This window comes from Sus scrofa, chromosome 3, assembly GCF_000003025.6.
Source record: "Sus scrofa isolate TJ Tabasco breed Duroc chromosome 3, Sscrofa11.1, whole genome shotgun sequence".
Taxonomy (NCBI): Eukaryota; Metazoa; Chordata; class Mammalia; order Artiodactyla; family Suidae; genus Sus; species Sus scrofa.
Window position 1 is genome coordinate 47,993,362 of NC_010445.4, and position 27,383 is coordinate 48,020,744.

At 42.0% G+C, this 27,383-nt stretch overlaps 1 protein-coding gene and 1 long non-coding RNA gene across 3 annotated transcripts; one reads left to right on the plus strand and one right to left on the minus strand.

Annotated features, from left to right (window-relative positions):
- Positions 755-27,383, minus strand: SLC5A7 (solute carrier family 5 member 7). 2 transcript variants are annotated; one of them, XM_021087111.1, is made up of 9 exons: positions 27,191-27,383; positions 21,762-21,875; positions 20,146-20,301; positions 15,324-15,472; positions 11,914-12,057; positions 9,814-9,936; positions 7,962-8,115; positions 5,707-5,924; positions 755-4,551 (listed from the first exon to the last, which is right to left on the minus strand). In XM_021087111.1, the coding sequence occupies exons 1-9, from the start codon at positions 27,366-27,368 to the stop codon at positions 3,925-3,927; spliced, it is 1,863 nt and encodes a 620-aa protein (XP_020942770.1). In that variant the 5' UTR covers positions 27,369-27,383; the 3' UTR covers positions 755-3,924. The 2 variants fall into 2 exon arrangements, with proteins under 2 accessions (XP_020942770.1, XP_013851350.1); XM_013995896.2 differs by lacking the exon at positions 9,814-9,936.
- On the plus strand, positions 19,096-27,296 carry LOC102164452. Its single transcript, XR_302297.3, has 3 exons — positions 19,096-19,249; positions 25,508-25,639; positions 26,447-27,296. It is a non-coding gene; the product is annotated as an uncharacterized LOC102164452 (long non-coding RNA).

Genomic DNA, 27,383 nt, shown 5'->3' on the forward strand with positions numbered 1-27,383 from the left:
GAGGTACAGTATTTCCATTTAGCATTTGCACATGTTCCAGTAATGAGAGGGTTAGTGTCAATTCCAGTACATAATGGTCTTTTATTATTATTTTTTTAATGGCTGCACCTGTGGCATATGGAAGTTCCCAGGGCAGGGACTGAGTCTGCTTCGCAGCTGTGACCTATGCCACAGCTGTGGCAACGCCAGATCCTTAACCCACTGTGCTGGGCCAGGGATTGAATTTGTACCTCCACAGTGACCAGAGCCACTGCAGTCAGGTTCTTAACCCCCTGCACCACAGCAGGAACTCCTACAACTGTCTTGAAGCGAGGGCCCCCAAAAGCCAAAACTAGACAATGATATCCTGAATTGCACAATTTAATACAATACCATTAGATTTTAAACATTTACACGGACAGTTGCAAATCTACTTATTTTAAGCACAATTTATATAATATTTTGACAGACAAAAAAATATGTTTAGAACTATTATATGTACCTGCCTGTTCAGTAGCAAACTTAAATCATAGATTATACCATAGTAAATTTTCTAGAAGGCTAAAAAGAAAAAAATCACAACTTATGTTTAAAATACAATGCTAGTTCACTATTCCCAAATAAAAAAAGAGAGGAGCCATTACATTAGATTCACTTATTTCAAGCTTACATTCATTTGATATTCACATAAAATTCATTACTTGAATGAATGAGTCAAGGAAGTTGGATTTTAACAATGAGTGTTTGAAAGCTTTTGCTGACATTTCAGTCCAGCTAGGAGCTTGATATTTTGAAAAGTATATGTGAAAAGAAACATTAAAATGACACAAAATGTGTTACAGTTATTGTAAAAGTATGAAGAGAAAATATGGATTTTATTCTAATGCTTTAATCCACAGGTATTGCTTCCAAAGTTAACACAGTCAGTGTCTGAGATGCTTCTCTTTTATTTTCACTGAGAACAGGTTCTTGAAAATCAGGTCCACAAAGAAAAGATAGAAGAGGTCAAAGCTGTGTGCATTCCCCACGAGGTCAAGACAGAGCAATTGATAAAACATCATTCCATGTATCACAGCTTTGTTCCTTCCATGGAAATTGGGGCATTTGTGTGAAAATGTGTCTAAACAAAGACCCTGTAAGCATCGCTTCATTTCTTTTGACCCTCAACTTTTTTGGTCCTTTAAAAAAAATCATCTTGCTAATAGTTAGCCATTTACTGGCATATTTTACTCTATAAACATTTTTTGGTACATCTAGTTTGAGAGTAGGTAAGAAATGAGTTAAATAAAAACAGAACATTATTTATTAGCTTTAAGTTTGCTAGTTTTTAATATTTTGGACAAGGTAAACTTTTTCCCACCTTTATTTTACTATTACAAAATGAATGGGATGGAAGAAATTTTCACCATTCGTATTTTTTTTTAAGTTTTATTGGAGTATGGTTGACTTACGTGTTGAGTTATTTTCAGGTGTACAGCAAAGTGAATTGTATACACACACACACATATACATATACATATGTGTACATATCCATTCTTTTTCGTATTCTTTTCCCATATGGGCTATCACAGCGTACTGAGTAGACTTCTCCATGCTCTAGGTCGGTCTTTGTCACTTACCGATTGTGTAGACTGTGGGTGGGAATGTAAACTGGTGCAACTGCTATGGAGAACAGTATGGCAGTGCCTTAAAAAACTAAAGATTGTTTTTTCACTGGATTTAAATATTGTCATTTGGACAACTGTTGCCCAACAAAATTGTAAAACATAATAGCAGTAGAGACCATACTTCCCCATTTCACTCTAGTATAACGTAGTGATGGGTTTCTATGAAAGCATGTGTCTAAAAAGGTTGAAACAAAACCTTATGGTGATGGAGTGGGTAAAATTAATTATGCAGGTAGAGTGCTGGAAAGATGGCACGTCTGAAGTGTCGTGTAGCTGCAGTTCTCAGGAATTAATTAGCTTTACATGTCAACCTTTTCCTCTTCTGTGGTTTTTTAAGAAAGGTGTTTCTTATTCCTAGTTCTTCTCTCAATCCATGTCTGAGAATCGTAGGAATCCCCACATTTAATGGTTCCAAAGATTCCTTTCCAAATATTCCATAGCGTATTGGGCATAGATTAGATTCTGAGCAAATAAATGAGTAAAAAAAAAAAAAAATTCTCTTCCTTTAGGTGATAGATGATGTTTTGTAAAGATTCTGAATGCAATATCGCATTTACCATCAAGTTTGGATAAAGCTTTAACAACATGGGACCTTATAACATGTAAAATTATTTAATTTCATATTTTAAAAATTACTCTTGAATTTAATTCATGTTTAATAACAAAGGAGATTATTATTTGATTTTTTAAGAAAATTACAATAAAAAAAGAATTCTAACTTTCCAAACACAACCTTTACTTAATGCCAAACTCTGAAATAACTTCACTTTGTCTACGAATCCCATAAAAGAAATCTTTTCTTTTTTGGAAAAAAAAGTGTTTAGTTTGAATAATTCAGGCTGCCTTTGTGGGATCAAATTTTTCAGATGATCAATTTACTCTGATTTTGTTGACACAGCTCCAGTTATTTCTATGATGTGACTGATGAGAGAGCATTTCAAATTCTAAGATGGATACAAACCATTACATACACACATATATACATAAATATATATATATGTAATATATATTTATGTAAACACATACATAAATATATATATTTAACTCCAGAAAAGGAGCAAAATAATATTTAATGACCAACCTCATGAAAGTTATGTAGACACCAAATGTTCAAGTTGATGGCTTCTTCCCTTTAGGACTTTTACTTTCTGCTTTCTTCTGCATCTTGAAGTTCACTCTATACCATCTGTAGTGGTGGTTTGTCCTGTACCTAAGACTAGCTTTTGCCAAAAAGGTGCCACAGAGCAGCTCTCCTGACACTATATCATCCTCATTAATGAACATCTAAAACTGAGTGTTTTTTTTTTTGTTTTTTTTTTTTTTCTGCGACTATGGTGGGGGGGAGGATGGTGGTTTGTCTTTCACTAACCTTAATTGGTGTGTAGCCTCAATGGCTCCATTTCAATTCTAGGACTCATTTGGGTAGTAAGTCAAGGGATTTCTTCTTTTCTCATGAAGCAGAAACTTTACAAACTTCAGCCCACCGTTGCTCCTGTCACTTTTTGCTCGATGGCCGTTTTGATTTATTGCTGTAAGGCTGTGTAATGATCATGCCTTCCTTGCTGCAGGCACTTTCCCCAATGAATACGGTAGTGGTAGACACACTCAGAGGAACCAGATTCCTCTATTAAGATGACTCTACCTTCCTATCCCCCTGGTGTCAAGAAATGCTGCTACACAATGCTCTTTGTATTTGCTCCTTCTGTGCTCAGAATAATACACCTGCAACTGCTACAAGGAAAAACAAAATGCATATTCAGCAAAGGGGGTAGTTCAGACTACGAAAGAAGGAATTACTCTTCACATCAAGAAAATGAGCTGATTAATTCATTGCCCCATTCGCTGGAGGGATGGTAACTTTTTCTCATAACTGTGGCTTGAGAAACTAGACTCGTGGTGCATTTGCAAACAAGGTTGGGATTGTGATGATCCAGTCTCTTTTACAGCTACTTCCTCTTTCCGAAATAAAGATGGAGGCTCCATTTGGCTCTCTGTTCTTTGCGTGGGGCTTTATTCATGTTTGAATACTGAGCAAGACTACCTGGCGTCAAATTGCCAATGAGGATGAGAAGGATCCATGGGAGAGAGAGTGGCTGCTTCAGGGCTGCTTCCTTCTGGCTTGCCTTGGATTGGTGTAACTGCACTATGACCTGGACTCTTGTCCTCCTGAACACTATTTTTTAAAATATATATTTTTATATGCTGCAAACCACCATTCTAGGACTAGCCTGCTAGAGTGCTCTGTGTGAGAAAGCAGTGTTTTATGCAGATGGGGTTATTACAAATTGTCTTCTGTCCCAGAACCTTCTGGGCTGGAATCTATGTTGAGGAAGGCCTCCTGATTGGTGAAAGTCGAGCTCAGAGTTAGGCTCTGCCGAGGCTTCACAGGTGCAAGTTCGTCTAATTTAATGTTTTCATTTTTGACCAGAATGGTCTTATCCATGTTTTCTTCACTGTGTCTTGCAACAACAGCATCAAACATATCTAATTTTGGTGGCAAGGTTCCACTTTCAAATAGATATTTGGCTAGATAAGAGATGCAAATGTTGGATAAGAAGGAGGTGAGCATGGCAAGGGTTTTAAATGGGAATCTCTGATTATATATACCATTTTTTTCAACGTAATAACCAGGGTAAAAGATCAAGGGCTGCAGGTTCAGGTATGGCTCTCCACCGGTTACCCTCAGGAAAAGGCCAGCAATGTACCCTGCCACGGCCCCGTACGTGTTGGTCCCCTTGATGAAGAGCACACAGAGCAGCTGCGGGAAGATAATGATGTAGACGAGGTCGGAGCTGAGGTACCAGAGCCCATACACGGTCTTGGTCAGCAAGGCCATGGCTGTTGCAGACGCACCAAACACGAATACTGTGATCCGCATGACCCAGACGATCTCCCTGTCGGAAGCCTGCAAGAAATCACCATCGAGTCAGTTTTCCTCCAGATGGGCTGAGCATGAGATGCCTTCCTGTGCTTTAAAGCTACTCTAAAGAACCCATGGAATAATAGCCATAAAAAGAATGAGATCATGCCATTTGCAGCAACATGAACAGACCTCGCAATTATCACACTAAGTGAAGTAAGTCAGACGGAGAAAGACAAATACTGAGATCACTTATGTGGGGAATCTCTTTTATTTTCCTTTTCCTTTTCTTTTCTTTTTTGTTGTTTTTACGGCTGCACCTGCGGCATGTGGAAGTACGCAGGCTAGGGGTCAAATTGGAGCTGCAGCTGCCGGACTACATACACTTCAGCCACAGCAATGCCAGATCCAAGCCATCTCTGAGACCTACTCCAGAGACCTGCCTCAGCTCTTGGCAACACTGGATCCTTAACCCACTGAGGGAGGCCAGGGATCAAACCCTCATCCTCATGGAGACCATGTTGAGGTCTTAACCGGCTGAACCACAACGAGAACTCCAGTGATAGTTTTTAATGTGGCCGTGAGGAGGCATGGTACATTTGACTTTCTTTCTCCGTGGAGGATAGCCACCTTAAGAAACAAGTGGGACCATTCCGTTAACTACGCCTAGAGAACCTAGAGAAAGGCAAGCCTGAGTCAAGGAAAAAGGGAAAGTGGGCTACGGGCCCCCAGTGTGCACCACTGTGCTGCTCCACATCCCCCGATTCAATCAGGAAAATCAATGGCGAGGCTATTTCCTGACAAAGGTGGACTCGAGGTTCAAGAGAAGAATAGGACAGCTGTGACACCAATGCCAATGACATAATTACTCACCGCGTGCTGCCTCCCCCAGGGTCCTTGAGTTTCTTATCATTATTTAGTTAAACTCAATGTTTTCTAAAGAATTGCTTAAATTATTGCAATTTGAATATACCTCCTGGGGAACAGTTACATTGACAAGTGCCCTTCAGTATCTGTACTGGATGATAACATGCATTAAAAACAGCATAAAGTGCATCACCATTTAACCTTGTGTGCTGAATCCAAGTAGGATAGGGCTTTCACGCCAAGGAGTAAAAAGTACAGACTAACACCTACACAGGAAGCCCAAGGACAAGACTACCACCAACAACCATGTGATATTAAAAAGGCTCTTCTTACGTTTTGTCTGAATGAGAGCTGGTAGATGTTTCTAGCAAACATAGAACTTGCTGACAAGATGGAAGAGTCCGCTGATGACATGACGGCAGCAGAGACGGCACCGAGACCAAAGTAAGAAATGTACATGGGACAGAGGTACTTCAGGACAATCGGCAAGATCATGTCTGCCTGTTGGTTGTCCTTGGGGGTGTCAGGCTTGTAGGTGGTCTGATTCCAGTCTGTCAATAGAAACAAGAAACACAACCAAGGAGCCCTACACCCATCCATCGGGCCTGTTCTGTGTACCAGAGGCTTTCAAAATAAACTCAGAACACATGGATTAGTCTCAGCAGTAGGGAATCCTATTAGTCTAACTGGGTTTGGTAGTCTAATTACCATGTACTGGTTCAGTGAAATTGTCTCATATATTCTGGCTTCTTCTTTTTTTAAGGGCCGCATGCAAGGCATATGGAGGTTCCCAGGCTAGGGATCTAATTGGAGCTACAGCTGCCAGCCTACCCCATAGCCACAGCAATGTAGGATCTGAGCTGCATCTGTGACCTATACCACAGTCAGGGCAATGCCTGATCCTTTAAGCCACTGAGCAAGGCCAGGAATCGCACCCGCATCCTCATGGATACTAGTCAGGTTTGTTACTCCTGAGCTGCAATGGGAACTCCTCATATATTCTGGCTTCTGATGAACTTGGGTTACATTTAGATTTATCATCAAGACCTGCACAGAATAGGGTGGTGTGTGACTGTTTTATATGTATATTTCTCTTCTGCGATGGTGGCACCACATTGTGCAGAATGATAGGAAATAGTGCTCTTGGGCTGGGGCATGGAGCGATCCCCCAGCCACGTGAAGAGGTGAGCGGACACTTAGGTTTCATCCTTAGTGGTCAGTTACACACACACAAGTGGATCAGGACAGCAGAGGGGCTGTTCTCACCCATCCTCTTCCTGGATAAAGCCTCCTTATTGGAGCTTCCTCCACATTGTTTTTCTCTCAAGTAAAATTCCTTCTTGCATTGAATTCCACCTACTGGAAATAGGCGTGATGGATGATGCACCAAGGACAGTACCTTTGTATTGAGTAAAAAGGGGAAGGAGGAGGCTGACATTTTCAGGACGTTTTTGGACTCAGCGAAAAAAGGACTTGAAGCATAAGTTTATCTGAATGTTTATCTTTTTTATTGTTTCATTATGCTAGCATGTGATCAAGAATACAATGGAAGCTTTAACTGTTCTTTAGCATAGCTCCTTTTTTACTTGCTGGACTTTAATGTTGTGATTATAGGAATAAATGGGAGTGGTTTCCTTTGGCTCCTACCATTTTTCCTCTCCCCCCCCCTTTTTTTTTCCTTCTTCTTTTTCTTTTTGTCTTTTTAGGGCTGCACCCGCAGCATATGGAGGTTCCCAGGCTAGGGGTCCAGTCAGGCTACAGCTGCCGGCCTTCACCACAGCTCACGGCAACGCCAGATCCTTAACCCACTGAGTAAGGCCAGGGATCAAACCTGTGTCCTCATGGATGCTAGTCAGATTTGTTTCTGCTGAGCCATGACAGGAACTCCCTCCCCCACTCTCTATTATAGTTGTTAAAAACCCTTGGATGAGGCCAACTTTACAGCATTAACTGAGATGTTAAGGTACCAGAAATAGCAACCTAGGGTGTGTATCTAACCTAAGGAAAAATAGGCTTTAATTTTTTAGTCTTTTTTCCTACAACACACCCACACCTACACACATCCACCCACACACACCCCCCCACACACACATGGCCAGACCTATTTTCAGACTATGATGTAAATGCTATTTTTTATTCCAAGGCACAAAATCTCTTTTGTCAGCCACCTTCCTGAGTATTCATTCACGTCATGGATGAACTGTGGACTGGAGAATGTACACTATGAACCATGACTTAAAAATTAAATAATCCAGTAAGCATCTCTACCCATTAAAAGTCAAAGGAACCAAGTGAGCATTACCCTGGGTCATTTTTATAAAACACAGCAGTGTGAAAAGTAAACTTCCTTAATCTGCTTTGATTGCCTCTACCTGGAGGACTCCTTGGATTTGGGGTGAATGTACTTTCATGAAATACTCCTGAAAGCCATCTATTACAGGAGCATGAGGGTCAAGAGTAATTAACAGTAGAATCAAAGTAACCATTAACTGTGTGGGGGCATAAGGGACAGTGTTGGGGGGGCAGCGGTGTGGGGATTGGTCACTTGGGTGAAGCCTGAGTGGATTAGATAAGCTGAAGAGGTTTACCTGTTGATGCTCCAATGGCTCCAATGAGTATGGGTGGCAGGGCCATCACCATGCACCCGAAAGCTGCCAGGAAGGACAGCACTTGGGCATAGGTGGCTGAGGATGAAGACAAAACCCTCTGGAAGTAGGCTTGCCACGGGATTCCTCCCAGCATCTGTGTGAAACCAGGAGACTCAGAATGAATTGGAGGCAAATAGTATCTATTAGGTGTTTTTAAAATGAGGGTTTTTGTTTTGTTTTGTTTTGTTTTTTTACAGTCACATTTAGTCATAGCAGCCGCTCTGAAGAATAGAAAAGAGTTCTACATGCTACTCATCTCCACTGCTGTCATCAAGTTGGTTGTCCTAGTTTCAGTTAGGGACATTTCTCAAGTTCTCTTCCTTCAGCATTAAGTAGCACAGTGTTTTCTTTTCCTTAATTTACCTACCTTGGGCTACATTGCAACAGCCCAGGAACCTTCAGTGTGTGCTCATCAGGAGGGTCCAGCAAAACCATCTCCAAAGAACAATTAAGATGATTCCGAAACCATGAACTTGTGGGTTTTTGTTTGTTTGTTTTTGCATTTTAGGGCTTGGCTATACTTGCGGCATATGGAAGTTCCCAGGCTAGGGGTTGAATCAGAGCTATAGCCGCCAGCTTACACCACAGCCGCAGCAACGCAGGATTCGAGCCACGTCTGCAACCTACACCACAGCTCACGGCAACAATGGATCCTTAACCTACTGAGCGAGGCCAGGGATTGAACCTATGTCCTCATGGATACTGGTCGGGTTCATTACCACTAAGCCACGGTAGGAACCCCTGAAACCACGAAATTTAACCTGAGTCCAGATAACCCAATGGATGTTTCTGGATTCCTACCACATGCCAGACAATGGAATGGTTGTCAGAGCCCAAACATGAGGGGAAATGCTTCCGGCTCTTGAGATCACCATCCACTGAGAGAGTCAATGCATTGTGGCATTTGCCAGAGGACTTAACACAGTACAGAGTGTGAAGAAGATGCTAGAATTTCTCTCTATACTCATTTTACCTTGTACCCACATGTTATATTGTTTTCTTAAATGATTCACACGATGTGCTGGGCTGGTACATCTAAGCAATTTATAATTCCTTATCCCTACATTGGGGGTGTGCTTAACATTCTTACTGAGGATATGCAATAATAAAGAGTGGAGCCATTGAACTAGAGTGTGATTTGTTGATGCTGCCACATACGTGACACTGATAAGAGACAATTAATCACTGGGGGGCAACAGAGGAAGGCAGAAAGGTGGGAGGAGGGGAGCGGCAGGGTAACCAGGAAAGCCTACAGTGACGGCATCTGAGCCCATCTGTAAGCATCGAGGTGGAGATGGAGAGAGAGGAATGTTCTTGGGAAAGAATCCAGCATGAAAAAAAAAAACAAAATAAAAATAAAAATAACAAAGAAGCAGCCATGAGACCATCACACATGTGGTACAAGCAGAGGTCAGGGTGTGTGGAAGTGGAAAGAGAGTAACTATTCATGGTATGGATGAGTGAACTGATGGAGTGAAGTTGCTTCTTTGATGGTCTGTCTCAGAGGCTCTAAATTCTGGAATGTTTGCCTTGTTTATCATTGTCACACCTGTGCCAGTCAGAATGTCTCACATATTGATTCCAGAACAACTTCCTTTTTATAAAAGTCATACATGCTCAAAAGTTTAAAAAAAAAATTAAAAGAAGAAATTGTAAAATTCATAATCCCATGCCTCAAATCTATATGCTTCCAAAACTTTTCCTTTTGTTTTGCAACCTGTTAAATCTTCCATGTCAATACATATGCATAAATAATTTCAATGACTGCATGAATTGATATATCATAACTTACATCCTGATGTCTCTGGACATTTAGGCTATCCAGATTTGGAAGCAAGATAAACTCTGGTGTCCAGTGATGAACAGAATCTCCAACGGAAAGGTGGAAAGTGGGCATGAAATGTGGGTGGACCACCTGTGGGGAGACCAGTGAGGGACCATCATGACAGGCCAGGGGATGGAGCGGCTTCATCTCACGTAATTTGGGACGACCAAGATGGTACCCTTGAGGGTACCTTGACAAGTCATTTCCATGGCAACTGGAAGAGCAGTGACCAGTGGCGAAAGGTTTCAAGGCTCATGTCTATAGTTTATTTATTCATGTTAGAGCAGAAAATCAAAGAAGAGGCAGGAGGCTGAAGTGCTGAGACTTCGGGTGAGTTTTACTGACCAACAGATTGGCCAGGAGCACTCAGGATCCCCGCTGCTTGGGGAGCAGCTGGTTATATAGGAAAAGGGGTAGTTTCTATTTTTACCACAGGTTTGTTCTTGGGCTAAGTCAGTATTCAGGGGTTGGAGGAGACAATCTCCTTATGAATGTGGGTAATGGTTTGGAGTGGGCATAGAGGGAAGTTGTAAAGGAACAGCCCTTGAGGAATGATGATTTAACTGGTCTCCAAGGCAGCTCATTGTTGAGGGAGGGATCAGCCTTCTTGACTCTAAGTCTGATTAGAGTTTTGGTGGTGCCTAGCAAGTCATGTCTGATTTCCCACCTAAGAAGTCCTTCCACATCTGTCATTTCATTTCAACTTATCTTTCAATTTGAAGAATCACCGTGACTTGGTCCCAGAGTTTTTTGTGATGGGTGCTTTAGCAAACATGGGATAGAAAGCCTTATCTTGAGGAGGAGTAAATTCAAGGACTAAAGTGTGGTGTAGGAGAAAGGCCTTGGGGTCTTGGTTCTCTATTACAATCTGTCAATGCATCAGTGGTGTGATTGATAAGCAACACATTGCCTAGCTTTTTTTTTTTTTTTTGGCCACACCCATGGAATGCAGAAGTTCCTTGGTCAGGGATTGAACCTGTGCCACAGCAGTAACTAGAGCCACAGCCGGATCTCTAACCTGCCAAGGCACCAGGGACCACCCTGCCTCATTCTTCTAAGGCTGATCATCTCCCTCATATAATCATAACAATATCTGCCATGAAGGCAAAATTACACACACATAAAATACGAATCCCCTTTTCCATTCAATTTATAATCTTGTAATCGTTAACTCACTCCAAAGAATTTCAACCAGTACACTTCCTAACAATCCTTGGGGAAAAGAGCCCCCCCCTCCCATTCACTGGAAACATTAGTTTGTCTATTTTCCTGCCTTCTTGCCAAGAAATTCCTCACTGGGGCAGACATGTCTACTTCTAGTGTTACAATATAGCAAAGTGCCACAAACACAAAGTGAAGTCACAAAATATTGTGACTCTTCTAAAAAGGAAACCGACATAAACCATTTCCCCTTCTTTTTGATAAAAATTAATCTAGGGCTTACTATAAAATCAAATATATTATTATTTTTTTAAACTATATAACCCCTCTAACCAGCAAAATCCCCAAATCACAAAATCTGGGAGGTTCTTTTGCCCTCCCTGACCCAGACTGTGATCTGCCTTGATTTCTTCCATGCCCACTGCTCAAGGCCAACACCTTTGCCCCAAGGTCTGCATGTTCATAGCTACCTGGCCTCCTGGCCTTCTTTCTTGGCCTCCGTCCTAGGGGATACCTCCCTTCCCACGTGTTTCATGCCCTTGAGGCCTCTTGACACTGCTAATTCCACGGCACTGTAATTAGAGACTGAATGAGCTACTCATTTCAGAAGAAGCTGGCTTTTGGTGTCTTCATCCAAGCTCCAAGATGGTATGGCTCTCAGACTGGGGATGGCATCTGGTGGTACTTAGAGCACAAGAGAAGTGTGGACCCACCATGCATAACCCTTGGATGTGAGCCTTGACACCTGTCAGCTCTCATAGTCAGTGGTTCAATCCTTCTTCCAGTAGAAAGCACTCAGCCCAGAAGGGGACAGGAGCCAGCAGGGGAAATGGACATTAACATCTTGGAGGTGCGCTGGATTTGGGGGCGGGTAAGACTGGGTTCCTTGGTAAGGGCGACACTTACCAACAACAGGAAGCTGTCAAGCCACGTGTAGACTTCAAAGGACTCAATGGTCCCCAGCCAAGGCTTCTGGTACTTGGTGTGTAGGGCCGTGAACCCGATGTCGGTGACCGCAGAGTTAGAGAGCGCAAAGGGGACACTGATCCACTGTAAGCAGAGCGCAGGGGAGTGTTAGGCTCTGACTGTCTATTTTTTTTTTTTTATTTTTTATTTTTTATTTTTTTTTTGTCTTTTGTTGTTGTTGTTATTGTTGTTGTTGTTGCTATTTCTTGGGCCGCTCCCTCGGCATTATTGTTGTTGTTGCTATTTCTTGGGCCGCTCCCGCGGCATATGGAGGTTCCCAGGCTAGGGGTTGAATCGGAGCTATAGCCACCGGCCTACGCCAGAGCCACAGCAACGCGGGATCCGAGCCGCGTCTGCAACCTACACCACAGCTCACGGCAACGCCGGATCGTTAACCCACTGAGCAAGGGCAGGGATCGAACCCGCAACCTCATGGTTCCTAGTCGGATTCGTTAACCACTGCGCCACGACGGGAACTCCCGGCTCTGACTGTCTAGATCTGCAAGGTTAGCCTCCTGTTTATCACTGTCTCCTGGGACTCTGCATGACTCAGTTGTTTAGGGAAGGATCTGGAAGCATGTTCTCCGTGGACACCATGAACCACAGATTTAGAAAAGCTAACTTTACGTGTTCTCAGACTCTGTGCTTAATTATACCTCGTGGTATCAACTGCTGAAAACCTTTGGGAAGAAAAGGTTGAATTTGAGAACTTCATATATCTGTACGCATAAACTTTTGGTGTTTTCTTTGAATTAGAGGAAGCTATCCATTCCTTTAAAGTGACGAGGAAAGATCTAATTGAGAAACTGGGGGTGGGGTGAAACAAAACTTGGAGGGTGAGTCTAGCATCGATGAGGAGAAGGAGGAGGTGAGGGGAGAGCAGATCTGGGTGGAGCGAGGTGTGACAGAGGCAAGGACCACTTAGGGTGCATGTGTGTGTGTGTACCTGAGTGTGAGTATGCATATGCGTGTGTGTGTGTGTGTGTGTGTGTGTGTGTGTGTATGTATGTGTGAACGTGCACCTGCTTGGTGACAGGGCTGGCCGGCCTGGGGTGACACCAGAAATGGAAGAGAGAAAGATGGGTGTGTGGGGAGAGCCCTGACCTGCTGGCTATGGGGGTGTGTATTTTGTTTTGTAGACACTTGGAAGTGAGAGCAATTTCTTCTGAGTTTTAAAAAGATTTTTGGCAGGATTTCTATCCTATCTAATTCTTCTATTGTAGAGGTAAACAGAAGAAGGGAGTGAGGGGGCAGGAGGTCAGAAAGAGCAGGAGGTGGCCTAGGAATTCCATCCAAGGCCTGAGATAGAGTGACGGTATTGGTACCAGATGAATTTAGAAGAGAATCAACAGCCCTTGATTAAAATGTGAAGAACAAGGTCAGAGGGAAACGTCCCAGGTGACCTCATGCTTACAGCTTTGCAGCTCCAAGGATGATGACAAAAATCAACAGAATTGGAGAATCTGAGAAGAGGACACTGTTTTAGGTGGAAATGGATTAATTCCATACGTACACAAAGCAAGCTGAAGTCTGGGAAACAAAGCATGGTTGGCCTTTCCAAAGACAAATAGTGCCTTAACTAGCAACCAACAGAATGAATTCCTTGTCACTTTAGTCATATTTTGTAGCAGAAACTGCTCTGAGATCTTTCCCTACGTAGATCTGCCATCTTTACACCAGCACACGAGATTTGTGTGCCTGCGTGTTTTCAGTTCTGGTTTCAGGCAAAGCCATGAGAATTTACATCATCAATAAATAGATGCATTCCCTGGGGTAGTGTTTCTTAGAATACAAGTGTATTGGTTACTAGAGCTGTCACTGCCAAACTAACTCCACCTTCGATGTCCTGAACAGAGATTTATTTCTGGAAGTTTATGGTGATGCTAAGGAAAGTTCAGAATTTCAGCCCTGTCTACTGCTTTTGGTAATTTAAAAACAAAAAAGTGGGAGTCTGCACCCAAATTAAATATATCTTGAGTTAAAGTATAAGTGAATTCCATGGCATGTAAATAAAATATCTGGGATAACAAGAAAAAATATTATAATCGTTGCTAGAATATGTAAACCATAATTCTAATGGTAGTCAGTTCTTTTATATTATTACAGATACTGGACAGTAAAAAATCAAAGCAAACAAACAGGTGTGAGAGTCACTCATTTTTCATTTCCAAGTGTCTAGTGAAAAGCTTTTCATCATGAGCAAAATATAAACCAATGAGGAGAATAAAGGGTGTTTGATCATCCCTGGGAAAATGAGCCATGGTCTGCAGGCTTGGCTTGCACTGAAGGTGCCCTTTGAACCAGGACATTGCCTGACAGGGAACACACCTGAGACGATGTACCTGCAAGAACATGTTAGAGCCCCCGCAGCAGCATGGACACACAATTTCCGTCACATTTCCTTTGATATGGCTCAGGGGTTGGATATTATTACATGTATAATTACGATCCTCACCTTTTTTTTTTTTTTTTTTTTTTTTTGTCTTTTTAGAGCCGAACTTGCAGCGTATGGAAGTTCCCAGACTAGGGGTCAAATAGGAGCTGCAGCTGCTGGCCTACATACACCACAGCAATGTCAGATCTGAGCCATGTCTGTGACCTACATCAGAGCTCACTGCAATGCCCTGATACTTAACCCAGTGAGCAAGGCCAGGGATCAAAACTGCGTCCTCATGGATGCTAGTCTGAGTCATTTCCCCTGAGCCACAACAGGAACTCCAAATCTTCACATTTTAAGATGTGAGTATGCAATGCCTCGACATTGACTAAAATGTGTTCATGACACATAAAATGTGTCTAATGTGATTCTAGTAATTCTTATTTTGTAATGATACAGAGATTTTTACTTAAGCAAACACATACATATATTACCTAACTTAACTTAGAGCTTATAAGCAATATATAATAGGATGATTACAATGAGTTTCCATCAAATGCAGGCATGAAGGAAAGGAAGCCCTAGACCTTACTAATACTTAACTGAGGGCTACTTTCTGTCATAATCTCACAAACTGACTAGACATTTCATCCAATTCATTCAAAGAGAAATGAAAAATTTCAAACAGTATACGGCTTACTGTGTATTATTCACGATGGGAAAATAGCATTTCCATTAATTTTTGCTGAGTTAATACAAAATACTATGTTGCCTTTGACAAAGGAAGGAAAGAAGGAAGGAAAGGGGGAGGGAGGGGGGACGGAGGGGGGAAGGGAGGGAAGGGGGAGAGAGAAAGGAAAGGGGGAGGGGGGGAGAGAGGAAGGAGGGAGGGGGAGGGAGGGAAGAGGGAGGGAGGAGGAAGGAAGGAGGGAGAAGAAAAGGAGAAAGAAAGCCTGAGCACTGCCCCCCTTACCAGTCCCACGAAGATGCAGAAGAGCTGGACCACATCCGTGTAGGCCACGGAGTAGAGCCCGCCCACCAGCGTGTACAGAGTGGCGATCAGTGCGGAGACGATGATGGACGCGTGCACATCCGTGTTAATGATCACACTGATGGTGGCTCCTGGAAGGATTAGAGAAAAAGTTCAGGTGAAGGTTCACGCTGAAATTCTTAAAAACTTAAGAAACCGAACATGCATGTGTGTATTTCTATTTATAAACCAACAGATGCCTAAAAATGTTCTTTCTCTCTGAAATTAGTGCTTTGCTCCCTGATTTCTATGGGGACACCTGAAATTCATGACATGGTTGCAGAATGCTGAGACATAGTAAATTTAATATTACTCTGAGCTCTTGCAATAGTGCCACTGACCACCTGAGATGCTGACTTAATTGAACACATGCAGTATATTCACATCCATGAGAAATACATGCTTTCATGATAAGGAGTCTCCCATCTCCACATTTTACCAGTGTTCATTTGCTCTTTTGCATGAACTCTGCCCTCTGTAGACTTTTATCAGATGATGTAGGGTGCAATGTATCAAGATTTGAAGCAAATTTATAGGGGAACATAATAAAATTGGTAAATTGCATCTTCCATTTATTCCAAGGTTGTGAACGACTCCTTTTTTGTGTGTTTGGTGGAACATTCCAGTCACGTCCCTGGAACAGCCATGTCCTGAAGAGGCCTAGATTTCAGTATCCCATTTTAAGCACTTTTCCTCATCAAAATGTTAAACCTGCCTTGGACAGCAACCTATGTTTTTCTTTATGACTTTGTTTATTGTGTGTGTTGGTGTCTGTGTTCCCAGAGAACATCATGCTATCGATAGTTGGGTCACTGTGGTTCCTGGGCTGCCCGTTCAGAATTTGCTTGTTGCTCCACAAACTCTGTCCCTTCTGTTCTCACAAGCAATATAGCTTATCTTTCATGTTATAAAATGCAGCCATTATATTCCTATCATGTTAATGTACATGCAATGGATATTTGATTTCTTTGAATCATTCATGGCAATCTTCCATTCAACCGCCACCTCTCAATTGTCTGCTGATAGCATAGGCGACCCACTGAGACGAAAACTCACTGTCTCAAAGAGCAATGTATTTAGACCTAAGATAACCATAGAAAATATTTTGCAAGACATTTTTTTTTCTTGGTGCTTTGGCTTTGGTAACAAAATTAAATTAATTCCTTGAGTAAAAACCAACTGAGAAAAGAAAAAGCCTGGTTAGGAAGTGGAGGATGAAGATGAGGGAAAGAGGTCAATTATTTATAAGGGACTTTTGATCATGGTCTGAATTTTTATTGTAACTTTTATTGTATGGATAGTCAAGAAGTTATTTTACTCTCTTATGATTATTTACTTCCTGCTGGAACTTTAGCTGCAATTCTTTGCTATTCATCTTGGGTCTAGTTCTCTGCTTTGGTGACAACATCTTAAAGTTATACCCCAAGAATTATGAGCTGTCCAATTACTACCTGCCTCTTTTGGACACTGTTTAATTTCCCACCCATTTGTGAAATTTCTCTTAATGCTACACCTCCAAAATGTAGAGAGGCTTATGCTACAGAAGAAAGATCACTGGAAGAGCAGCCTGAAGATTTAGGATCCTAGTAAATGCAGCCATTTGGTTGCAACTCAGTCTTTTGAATGTTCACCCACTTATGAATTTTTTCCTTTAAAATATTTTCTAAATCATTCCATCATTTGTAATGAGTAAAATAAAAATCATACTTCCAGATCTGTTGCAAAATATTAGTTTACTCATGCTACTAGCAAACAAATACACTGCAAATAAAGTTAAAAAACCATACTGAATTTTAGCTGTGAAAAGTGTCAATACACATTTCCCTAAGAAGCTGTAAGCATGTTGTCTGTTTAGACCAAAAAGATAGTTTAAGATTCTTCTAATTTTCAGTGTGGACTATGTACATTTATAGTAAGGTGGTGACAGAGCCAATAAATACTAACTTGCAATTATTCCCAACTATTATTTTTGAAGAAAATAGAGGTATTAATTGGAAATTCACACACATTCCTTTTACCAGAGCGTGTATGTCAAGACAGCAGTAGTGGTTTCACAAATGTTTGCTCTGTGTGAGTCTGTGTGTAGAGAGAGAAACACATTTTACATTCGTGTTGACTTGTACACACACATGCAGGCACATACATTTACAAAAATCACTAATTGAAGCAACATTCAGAGTTTTGACATTCTGTTTTCTATTTCCAAAAGACTTTAAAAATAATAACTTATTCCTTCTCTTCTCCTTCAGGGCTCTGTTATAGAACTTGATCTTTATTCAGGGAGAGTGAACATTCTGCATTCTGTGATTCATTTAGCCCACTCCTTTTTTGATTTCTCAGCAGACCTTTTGTTCTAAAACCAATTTTTTTTTCATGTTGAAACCAATCACAAATCAACCACCGTTGCTTCTCAGTTAATGAGAACAAGGTGGGAAGAGGGGTGTATTTTTCTACAAAATTTCATTCGGAATGTATAGTGGTTACCTAGCACCAGGAAAATGCTACATTTTTTCCACTGAGTTATTACAGTACTTTTTTTTTTTCTTTTTCTTTTTAGGGCCTCACCCATGGCACATGGAGGTTCCCAGGCTAGGGGTCAAATTGGAGCTACAGCCAGATACGAGCCATGTCTGCGACCTACACCACAATTTATGGCAATGTCAGATCCTTAACCCACTGACTGAGGCTAGGGATTGAACCCTCAACCTCATGGTTCCTAGTTGGATTTGTTTCTGCTGTGCCATGATGGGAACTCCCTATTACAGTATTTTTAAGTATCAATTTCTCTTCTTTTCTAATCCAGCCATTCTTTCATTTTATAGCTGGAGGCCAAGAAAATATGATATGAGTATTCAGGGGTCTAAAGAAAAGAGTGAAAATGATGTAAACTAACATCTGATACTAGAGAGATCAGGTCTAATGATGATCCTGAAGCCAGAGGACAAGTTTGTGGTCTGACATGTAACACAAGAGAGGCATTTTATCTAATTTTTGGCCACTCCAGTCTGGCTGCAGATGCAAAGCCCCTTATTTCCATTTGTAAGGCGAGTTGAGAGTAACACACACACACACACGAATGCCTGGGTGTCACACAAGGACACAGCTCACTGGGGAAGGAAGTCAACCCTTATTCGAGGGTTTAGATTTCCTCTTGATGAAAGGGTAGGCTATCACGCTCTCCCACAATCCCACCAAAACCTCTTGTGTTCTAAGTCTTACAAGCAGGCTGAGAATCCAAGGACTGAGGACTGTTGTCCTTAGCTCTGCTTGATCTTGGCAGTAAGTTAGACCATCAAGAGTCTAAGTCCATTTTCCAAGCCCCCAAACACGTCGACAATCCAGCACCCTGGGGGGTAATGGACTTCACTGAAAAAGTAAGGAATGCTGTTTTCCTTTTTCTCTTTTGGAGAAAGTATAGCTATGGGTATGTCATCCATGCATTCATTCATTGGTGATAAGACCCTGTCAACCAGACACAGGTCCTGCCTTTGAGAAATTTGCCATCCTTTTTCAAGGTTGGAAATTAGGAAATAAACAGGCAGGTAATCCAATAAAGTGATAAATCTAAGGAAAACAAAATTCCCGGTGCCTAAGAAAGCCCATAGAAAGATGCTGGCAAGTTCAGGATGACTGTTCTGGGGGAGAGACATCTGTAGAAAATCTGAAGGCAGTTCCTGGTTGCCTAGCAAGGAAGTGGGGGGGGGTGAGCTCAGAGCAGAGGGCTGGTGGCTTGCATATTGTCAGAGGTGCCACTCTGGAAGAAGGAAGGAAGAGAGACTCAGAGCCCAAGGCATGAGAAGCCTTCCTACCTGGGTTTAAAAGTCTGGTTTTCAGCAGGAAAGAGGCGTGATCAGATTTTGGAAGGACAGGTATGGCATATGTGGAGGATGTTTTGTGGCATATGCATATGTGACATATATATATATGAGGCGTACGTGTATGCATACATGTGTATGTGGCATATGTTTTAGAAAGGACATGTCTGGCATATGTGATGTACGTATATGGGGCATATGTCTATGGGGCTTATGTGTACGTGGGGCATATGTGTATGGGGCATATGTATATGTGGGGTATGTGTATGTGGGCTTATGTGTATGTGGGGCATATGTATATGGGGCATGTGTCTGTGATGTGTGTGTAAGGGACGTAGGTATATGTGATGTGTGTGTATGGGGCATATGTGTATGGGGGTATGTGTATGTGACATATGTCTATGTGACATATGTTTTGGAAGGACGGGTCTGTGTATGTGGTGTATACATATGTAACCTATGTGTATGGGGCATATGTGTATATGGGGTATATGTGTATATGGGGCAGATGTGCATGGGGCATATGTGTATGGGATGTATGTTTATGGCACGTATAGGTCTATGGGGTGTATGCATATGGGGCGTATGCATATTTGAAGTATGTGTATATGTGACGTATGTGTATATGGGGCATATGTGTATATGGGGCGAATGTCTATGAGGCGTATATATATACACACACACACATATATATACACACACACATACACACACACACACACACACACACACACACACATATAAATGGGTCATGGGTATATGTGACGTATGTCTATGGGGCTTATGCTTTGGAAGGATGGGTCCAGTGTCTGTGGAGGTTTCCAGGGAAGAGCAGCCTTGTCAACGGGGAGATGGTGGCATTGATCCAGGTGAGGGAGAAAGCAAAGCTGTGAACCTGATGTGCTCTAGCCCGAGTGATATACCCGGGACACCGTTTCGAGGGCGCTTACCTAAGGCAGAGAAGATGGCCGCAGCCCAGAACATCTCCCCCATCAGTGCAGGGATGAACAGGAGCCCGCCCATGCGCTTCCCGTAGATTTGCTGAAATGGGTCTAACATGGTCACGTACCCCTTAGAACGCATGGGTTTCGCAAAGAACAGACCACCTGAGGGAAATTCAAGCAAGCGTTAAAGAGAAAATAAAAAAATCTGTGATGTAACAGTCCTTGCCAATTTTTCACTATGTTATGCTTTCTCAAGGGAAATGAGTTTTTCAGAACACGTGTGTGTGTTGAAGAACCAGCATGAAAAATCTAGGAACAAGAAATATTTAGCAACCAAGTGGAAATTTCTTTTTCCTTCTTTCTTTCTTCCTTCCTTCCTTCCTTCCCTCCCTCCCTCCCTCTTTCTTTCCTTCTTTTCTTTCTTTCTTTCTTTCTTTCTTTCTTTCTTTCTTTCTTTCTTTCTTTCTTTCTTTCTCTTTCTCTCTCTTTTTCTTTTCCTTTCTTCCTTTCTTCCCTTCGCCCCCCTTCCTTCTCTCCCTCCCTTCCTTCTCTCCTTTCTTTCTTTTTTGGTTTTTTTAAGGCTGCACCTGTGGCATATGGAAGTTCCCAGGCTAGGGGTTGAATCAGAGCTACAGCTGCCAGCCTACAGCCACAGTCACAGCAATGCAGGATCCGAGCTGCATCTGTGACCTACACCACAGCTCATGGCAATGCCAGACCCTTAACCCGCTGAGCGATGCTGGGGATAGAACTCACGTCCTTATGGATACTAGTTGGGTTGGTTACCGCTGAGCCACAAAGGAAACTCCGTAAATTTCTCGATAAAATTGTCACTGTGTGCACCCAAGCTGTACATGGTAGAGCAGAGGCACATAGGTTGAAAATATCGACGTTTTAGTTTCACTCACTAAAACGTTTTCATGCATTTGTATCCCCCAGCAGAGCATTCAGACATTTGATTAAGTACAAGAACCAATAAAAGTAGTCTAACTGCAGAATTCCCACTGTGGCTCAGTGGATTAAGAACCTGGCTAGTATCCATGAGGATGTGGGTTCAATCCCTGGCCTCATTCAGTGGATTAAGGACCCAGTGTTGCTACAAGCTGTAGCCTAGGTCACAGGTGCAGTTCAGATCCTGCACTGCTGTGGCTGTGGCTGCGGCCTGCAACTGCAGCTCTGATTTGACCCCTAGTCTGGGAACCTCCATACGCTGCAGGTGTGGCCCTAAGAAAAAAAAAAATAAGGAAAAAAAAGTAGTTTTAACTGCAAAAATAACTAGGAGCTCTTTGTTATATAATATTCTTGACCTTTTATTCATTTGATTTACAAAAGGAAAACTGATTCATTTCTAATGATATGGCCATGCTATTTTTGAAAGAAAAAAGCATCATTATGCTAAGAAATTCACTGTTCTGATAGTTCTGAGATCAAGGGAATTCTTTTTTACATATTCCATAATTGAGATCCAACAGTTTAAACATGAATGTTGCCAATTTCTGATAATGGCCCTTTAGCTCCTGGCAGCATCTCCCACAGCTGTGAGTCCCATCATTTTGATGGTTACTCGTACTCCTGATCTTTATGCTTTACTTTCTGAGTCACTCAGGTCCATTTTTGCTTACCTAAAATCAGACTAAGAGAATATCCAATTGGTGCCTGAGCCCAAGCCAGACCATAGTCTGGTACATACACTGCTTCGGCTGTCCCGTTGATGTAACCTCCTCCGACCCAGGTGGCTGAAACAGAACAAAAAGTGAGGGGAAAGCACTGTCGCACCAATCATTCCCCTAGACCTGCTCAGCCCCACACAGGTAGCAGTGGAAACATGGCTGGTCTGAATTGAAGTGTCTTAAGAGTGTAATATGCACACTGGATTTCAAAGACTTAGCAGGGAAAAAGAAATACAAGATTTCTCCATATTTTTTGTATTGATTACATGGCAAAATTAAAACATTTTCCATGTACTGAGCTAAGTAATTCTATTATGTACATTAATTCACCTCTTTTCTGTTTTTAAAAGTGGTATGTAGAAAATTGAAGATAATATTTATGGCTTACATTATATTTCCATTGCAGAGTGTTGCCCCAGACATTTTCTTAATTCATTTAGTCATCAACACCTTTAAATGGTATTATTGTATCATAAAGTCCCAGATCTTATACAATATATGCTACGACTATTTCCAGTCTCAATAATACATCCCCACCTCCCCAGCCTCCATAACATGAGGTCAAGTGTCTTCGTTTCAATGTCCTTTTGTTTTAATTGTATTGATCTTTCTTTTTCATTGGTTATGACTATTGTCTTCAAGGAGTGGTGTGTGTGTGTGTGTGTGTGTGTGTGTGTGTGCCCGCATGTGTGTGCATGGGCACGCATGGTTGTGGGTGCATGTGATCTAACTATAGAGTCACTTGGTAACCGTGCTGGGTGTGTAGGATTTTGGCAAGTTTGTTCTGCATTATAACTAAGTTGGACTTACAACCTTCAACTGTTAAGGGAGTGGAGGAATCAGGCTACCACTTTTCCTGACAGGTGTCCTAAAGTGAGCTGAATTACCTTTTCCTCTTCTGTCTTCCCAAGAACCTGGCATACACTCAGGGCTCGACCTAAGGCTAATGGGCATGCAGCCTTCAGGAGAATGTCTAACCTCAGCTGCATACCCATTATCAATTCTTTGTTCTAATCTGGGTCTTTCAGTAAGATATTTGATATTTCATAAGAATAATAAGAAAGAATCCTTCTTCAGTTATTATTTAATGATACTTCTGTAGCATAACAGCTAAAGAAGGGAGGACACAGAACCAAAGAAAACTCATTTTGATTAAACAGGTTTGGGCTGGAGTTCCCATCATGGCTCAGCGGAAATGAATCTGACTAGTATCCATGAGGATGCAGGTTCGATCACTGGCCTCACTCAGTGGGTTAAGGATACAGCATTGCTGTGAGCTGTGGTGTAGGTCAATGATGTGGTTCGGACCCCACATGGCTGTGGCTGTGGTGTGGGCCGGCAGCTGTATGTAGTGCTGATTCGACCCCTAACCTGGGAACCTCCATATACTGTGGGTGCGGACCTAAAAAGACAAAACAAAAAACAAACAACAAACCGAAAACAAAAAACAAGTTTGGGCCAAGAATGATCTATAAATAGATCATTTTCTCTGAGAAGGCACTATAATAGCTAATTTTTGCTGAAAAACTAAAGTTAATGGAACAATCAAATATTTGCTATATATATGTGTGTGTATATATCTTTTCAATCTTCATTTTTATCAAATATATAATCGATGAATCTGATTTTGGTCTTTTGTCTTAGGGCCACACCTGTGGCATATAGAGGTTCCGAGGCTAGGGGTCAAATTGGAGCTGTGGCTGCCAGCCTACGCCAGAGCCACAGCAACTCGGGATCTGAGCCTAGTCTGCGACCTACACCACAGCTCACGGCAACGCCAGATCCTTAACCCACTGAGTGAGGCCAGGTATCGAACCCGCAACCTCATTGTTCCGAGTCAGATGTGTTAACCCCTGAGCCATGACAGGAACTCTGCAATTTATATATTTTTAAAGAGTCTAGTCAGAATTTTTAAAATAATACCTTCATAGAATGTGTGTAAAGTTATGAGGAACATAGACTGGCATGAAGCTTGTCAGATATGAGGCTGAATTCTAGTATTATCCAATGGGGATTAAAAATTGGAGTGTCCGTCATGGCGCAGTGGTTAACGAATCCGACTAGGAACCATGAGGTTGCGGGTTCGATCCCTGCCCTTGCTCAGTGGGTTAACGATCTGGCATTGCCGTGAGCTGTGGTGTAGGTCGCAGACGCGGCTCGGATTCCACGTTGCTGTGGCTCTGGCGTAGGCCAGCGACTACAGCTCTGATTGGACCCCTAGCCTGGGAACCTCCACATGCCGCAGGAGCGGCCCAAGAAATGGCAAAAAAACAAATTGAAAAATTCTCTAAAATATCACAGAATATATGTAAAGTAAATAATATGTATATGAAACTGCCCAAGACAAGTGTTTCTTGCCAAAATTTATCTGGCTTTTAATCCAGATCCAAAGCAAAGAAGAGAGGATGTTCAGAGGTTGATCCTATTTTTAAAAGGCCATCATGAAAAGACCTTCCTGCAAAGGAATTTTAAATCCATTAAAAGGAGAGTTTATACACAAAAGTCTCAAGTGGACAAATGTCTATTTAGCCACCACCACCATCTTCATGGTTGTTTTTCCAAGGGTATGACAAACGCTCTGATTCGCTTTTCTCATCCTAAACCCCGAGGAAGTTTGAAACAGGAAGTTTGAGTGATCAGGACCTGGAGCAGTGGATTCTCACTGCAGAGCCCCTGGACCTCATGTTCCTGCCAGGACCTGTGACCCCAAAATAGCACCAGCAATGTGTCCTCACAGTAAGGGAAGGTGTCATGGTCTTGCAGGCACAATACTCATTCCTGATCATTTCCCATAATGTGGGTCTCCTCCCCCTTTCCAACAAGAAAACTGGAGCCTGAAGGATTGCAGGTGCTATCATTACAGGTGTGCAGACTTAGGGACTTAGGATGATTAAAAGTCCCTCCATTTGTATCAATCCAGTCCTTTCCACACCAGAATTTGCTTTCCGTTCTGTATATTTCATGTCAGATTCATGAGTGAGAAGAATTCTTTTAAATTATATGCATTTTGATTTTCAATCTTCATTTTTATCAAATATATAATCGATGAATCTGATAAGGTTTAGATAATATTGTTCATTTCTTTTTTGTCTTTTGTCTTTTTAGGGCCATACCTGTGGCATATGGAGGTTCCCAGGGCTTGGGGTATAATCAGAGCTGTTGCTGCTGGCCTATGCCAGAGCCACAGCAACGCCAGATGCCAGCTGCGTCTGCAACCTACACCACAGCTCACAGCAATGCTGGATCCTTAACCCATTGAACGAGGCCAGGGATCGAACATGCAACCTCACAGTTCCTAGTCAGATTCATTTCTGCTGTGCCATGACGGGAACTCCAATATTGTTCAATTTTTAATTGAACTATGAGAGTGATCAAGGTGCTTGTCAGTTCTGAGAGATTAAAAAAATCAAAGCTAAGATTGAGCACGACACTTTCTGAGCAATATCATAATTCAAATTTTACATAAATTCAATAGTCTATTGGATTCCAAATTTCACATAATGATAAAAGAACAAGTTATGCAATATTATCTTTATGGACATAATAAATGTATTATTAAATTAGAGTAATAGAACGCTATAATTTACAGTGAATAAAATACTTTGGTACACAACAGCTCATTTATCCTTTTCAATGCTTTGAGTGAAATCAACAACTTTTGTCACTTTATTGTCCTCTTCTTATTTTCTTTGTCACAGGAGAGGTCTGAGGGAATTATAATTACAATATGCCAGTAACCAGTATCTTCAGATGCCAGTATCACATGTGGGTCTCTAGAGGAAAGAAGAGATGTTTGTGCTTTGGTGGAAAGTGAAAACAAAGATTTGAAGGTGTGTGTATTGTCTATCAATAGCTGGATAACAATAAAAAGATAAAAGAAAATCTATGCCAACATTCCAGGAAACATCTGCAGGTGGAAGTGTATGAGTGATTCTTCTTTTTCATGTGCATGTGTCTAAATTTTTATGTTGTGCATCACATAAAATATTTTGCAAAACACAATTTGCTCTGTTTAAGTGTGTATGTAGAAAAAATAAGAAATAGCATTAAAAAAGAGCTCTCCCTTAAGGCTGGGTGTGGTGCCTTGAAGGAGTGAGGGGGGTGGGGGGCTGGGTGTGATGCCCTGCAGTGGGTCGAGGGGGTTGGGGTGTGTGTGTGGGGGGGGGGGACTTGGCATGGCTGCCAGACCCGGGTGTGGCCCCAGCGCTCATCCTTGCTCACAGGTGAGTCTGGGTCCTCACATAACCCAGGGCCCTTCCACGACACTGTCGTGAAGACCAAATGAAACCATCTACAGTCAGTGAAGAGTTAAATAAACATGAAATGGGACTCAGTCCCTAAGTCGGCATGGTGGTAGGTTTTGAATGGCCAGAGATGCAGTCTTCCCAAACTAGCTTGGGAAAAGGTTTTGCTATATAGAGTGAGTCCTTGTTAGCTAGCACTTTCAAGACTGAAATGTGGCATCATTTTGATAGCATCTCTAGTGGGGTATTTTCCCACTGAGCACTCAAGTTTCCGTCGGTATGGATTCTGTCGTTAATGTCTCAAAACCTAATACTGAAATGAAATGTGTGTTATTATGTGAATATGTACCACATGATAACAAAGATTTCATTTTATGTTGTTGTTTTTTTCAGAATTTTCAACAACCGAGAAGAATGCAAAGGGAAAATAAAGCCCCGCTTAATCAGAACCACCCCTGGGCAGAGGAGGAAAGCCTTGGGCTGCTTTGAGCACAGAGATGGTTAGAAGGGTGACAGCTGCAGTTGGTGGCTGAGGAATTCCTGGCTTTTTTCATTCTACATCACTGTTCCTGGAAATCTTTTTTTCAGAACCAGGGTACACAACATGTGATTGTCTTACTGTGAGTAAATTATTTTACTAAACGGGAGAATACGGTTTCAAAACAGGACATCAATCCATTTGGGGTTGGGCTGCCCCCAAATTGACTCACTGAGGTTGAAAATCACCACTAGTTAGTGTCCATTGACTAGTTAGTGTTCATTAAGACAACATAACTTTATGACTGTGTTAGCAAACAGGAGGAGCTGCTGAATCGTCACGTTAAGGAACAGGAATGCCATCAGACTAAGACTCTTCTGCACATTGCTCCATCTCTTTGTTTTTACTGATTCCACCCACTAAACAGCCCAGAGTCCAGATTTATTTCATTGATATTCTGTCTAGGGATTTAGTCTGAAATCATTGGTTCAAGTGCTACTGAGTTGAAACTAATTTATTTTTGTTCTAAATAAAATAAACTCACTTAAAAGTACCTAAGTGGTGAACACACAGCCTCCCCAGGGACAAAGGGTGAGGTTTGCTTTGTTACTCAGAGGAGCCAAGGAGGGGGACGGCAGGGTGGGAGCGCCTGAACCCACCTGTCATGGTGAATCCACCCACCAGCAGCCCGATGTCTCGGCCGCCCACGATGATGGCTTCGCTGCGCTCCTCCGCGCTGCCACTGTTTTTGGTTCTCCAGGCAGCCCATATTCCAACCAGTAGTATGAGAAGGTAGAACACCACGATCGCTATCAGCCCTTCCACCTGGAAAGCCATTTTGGTCTAGGGCTC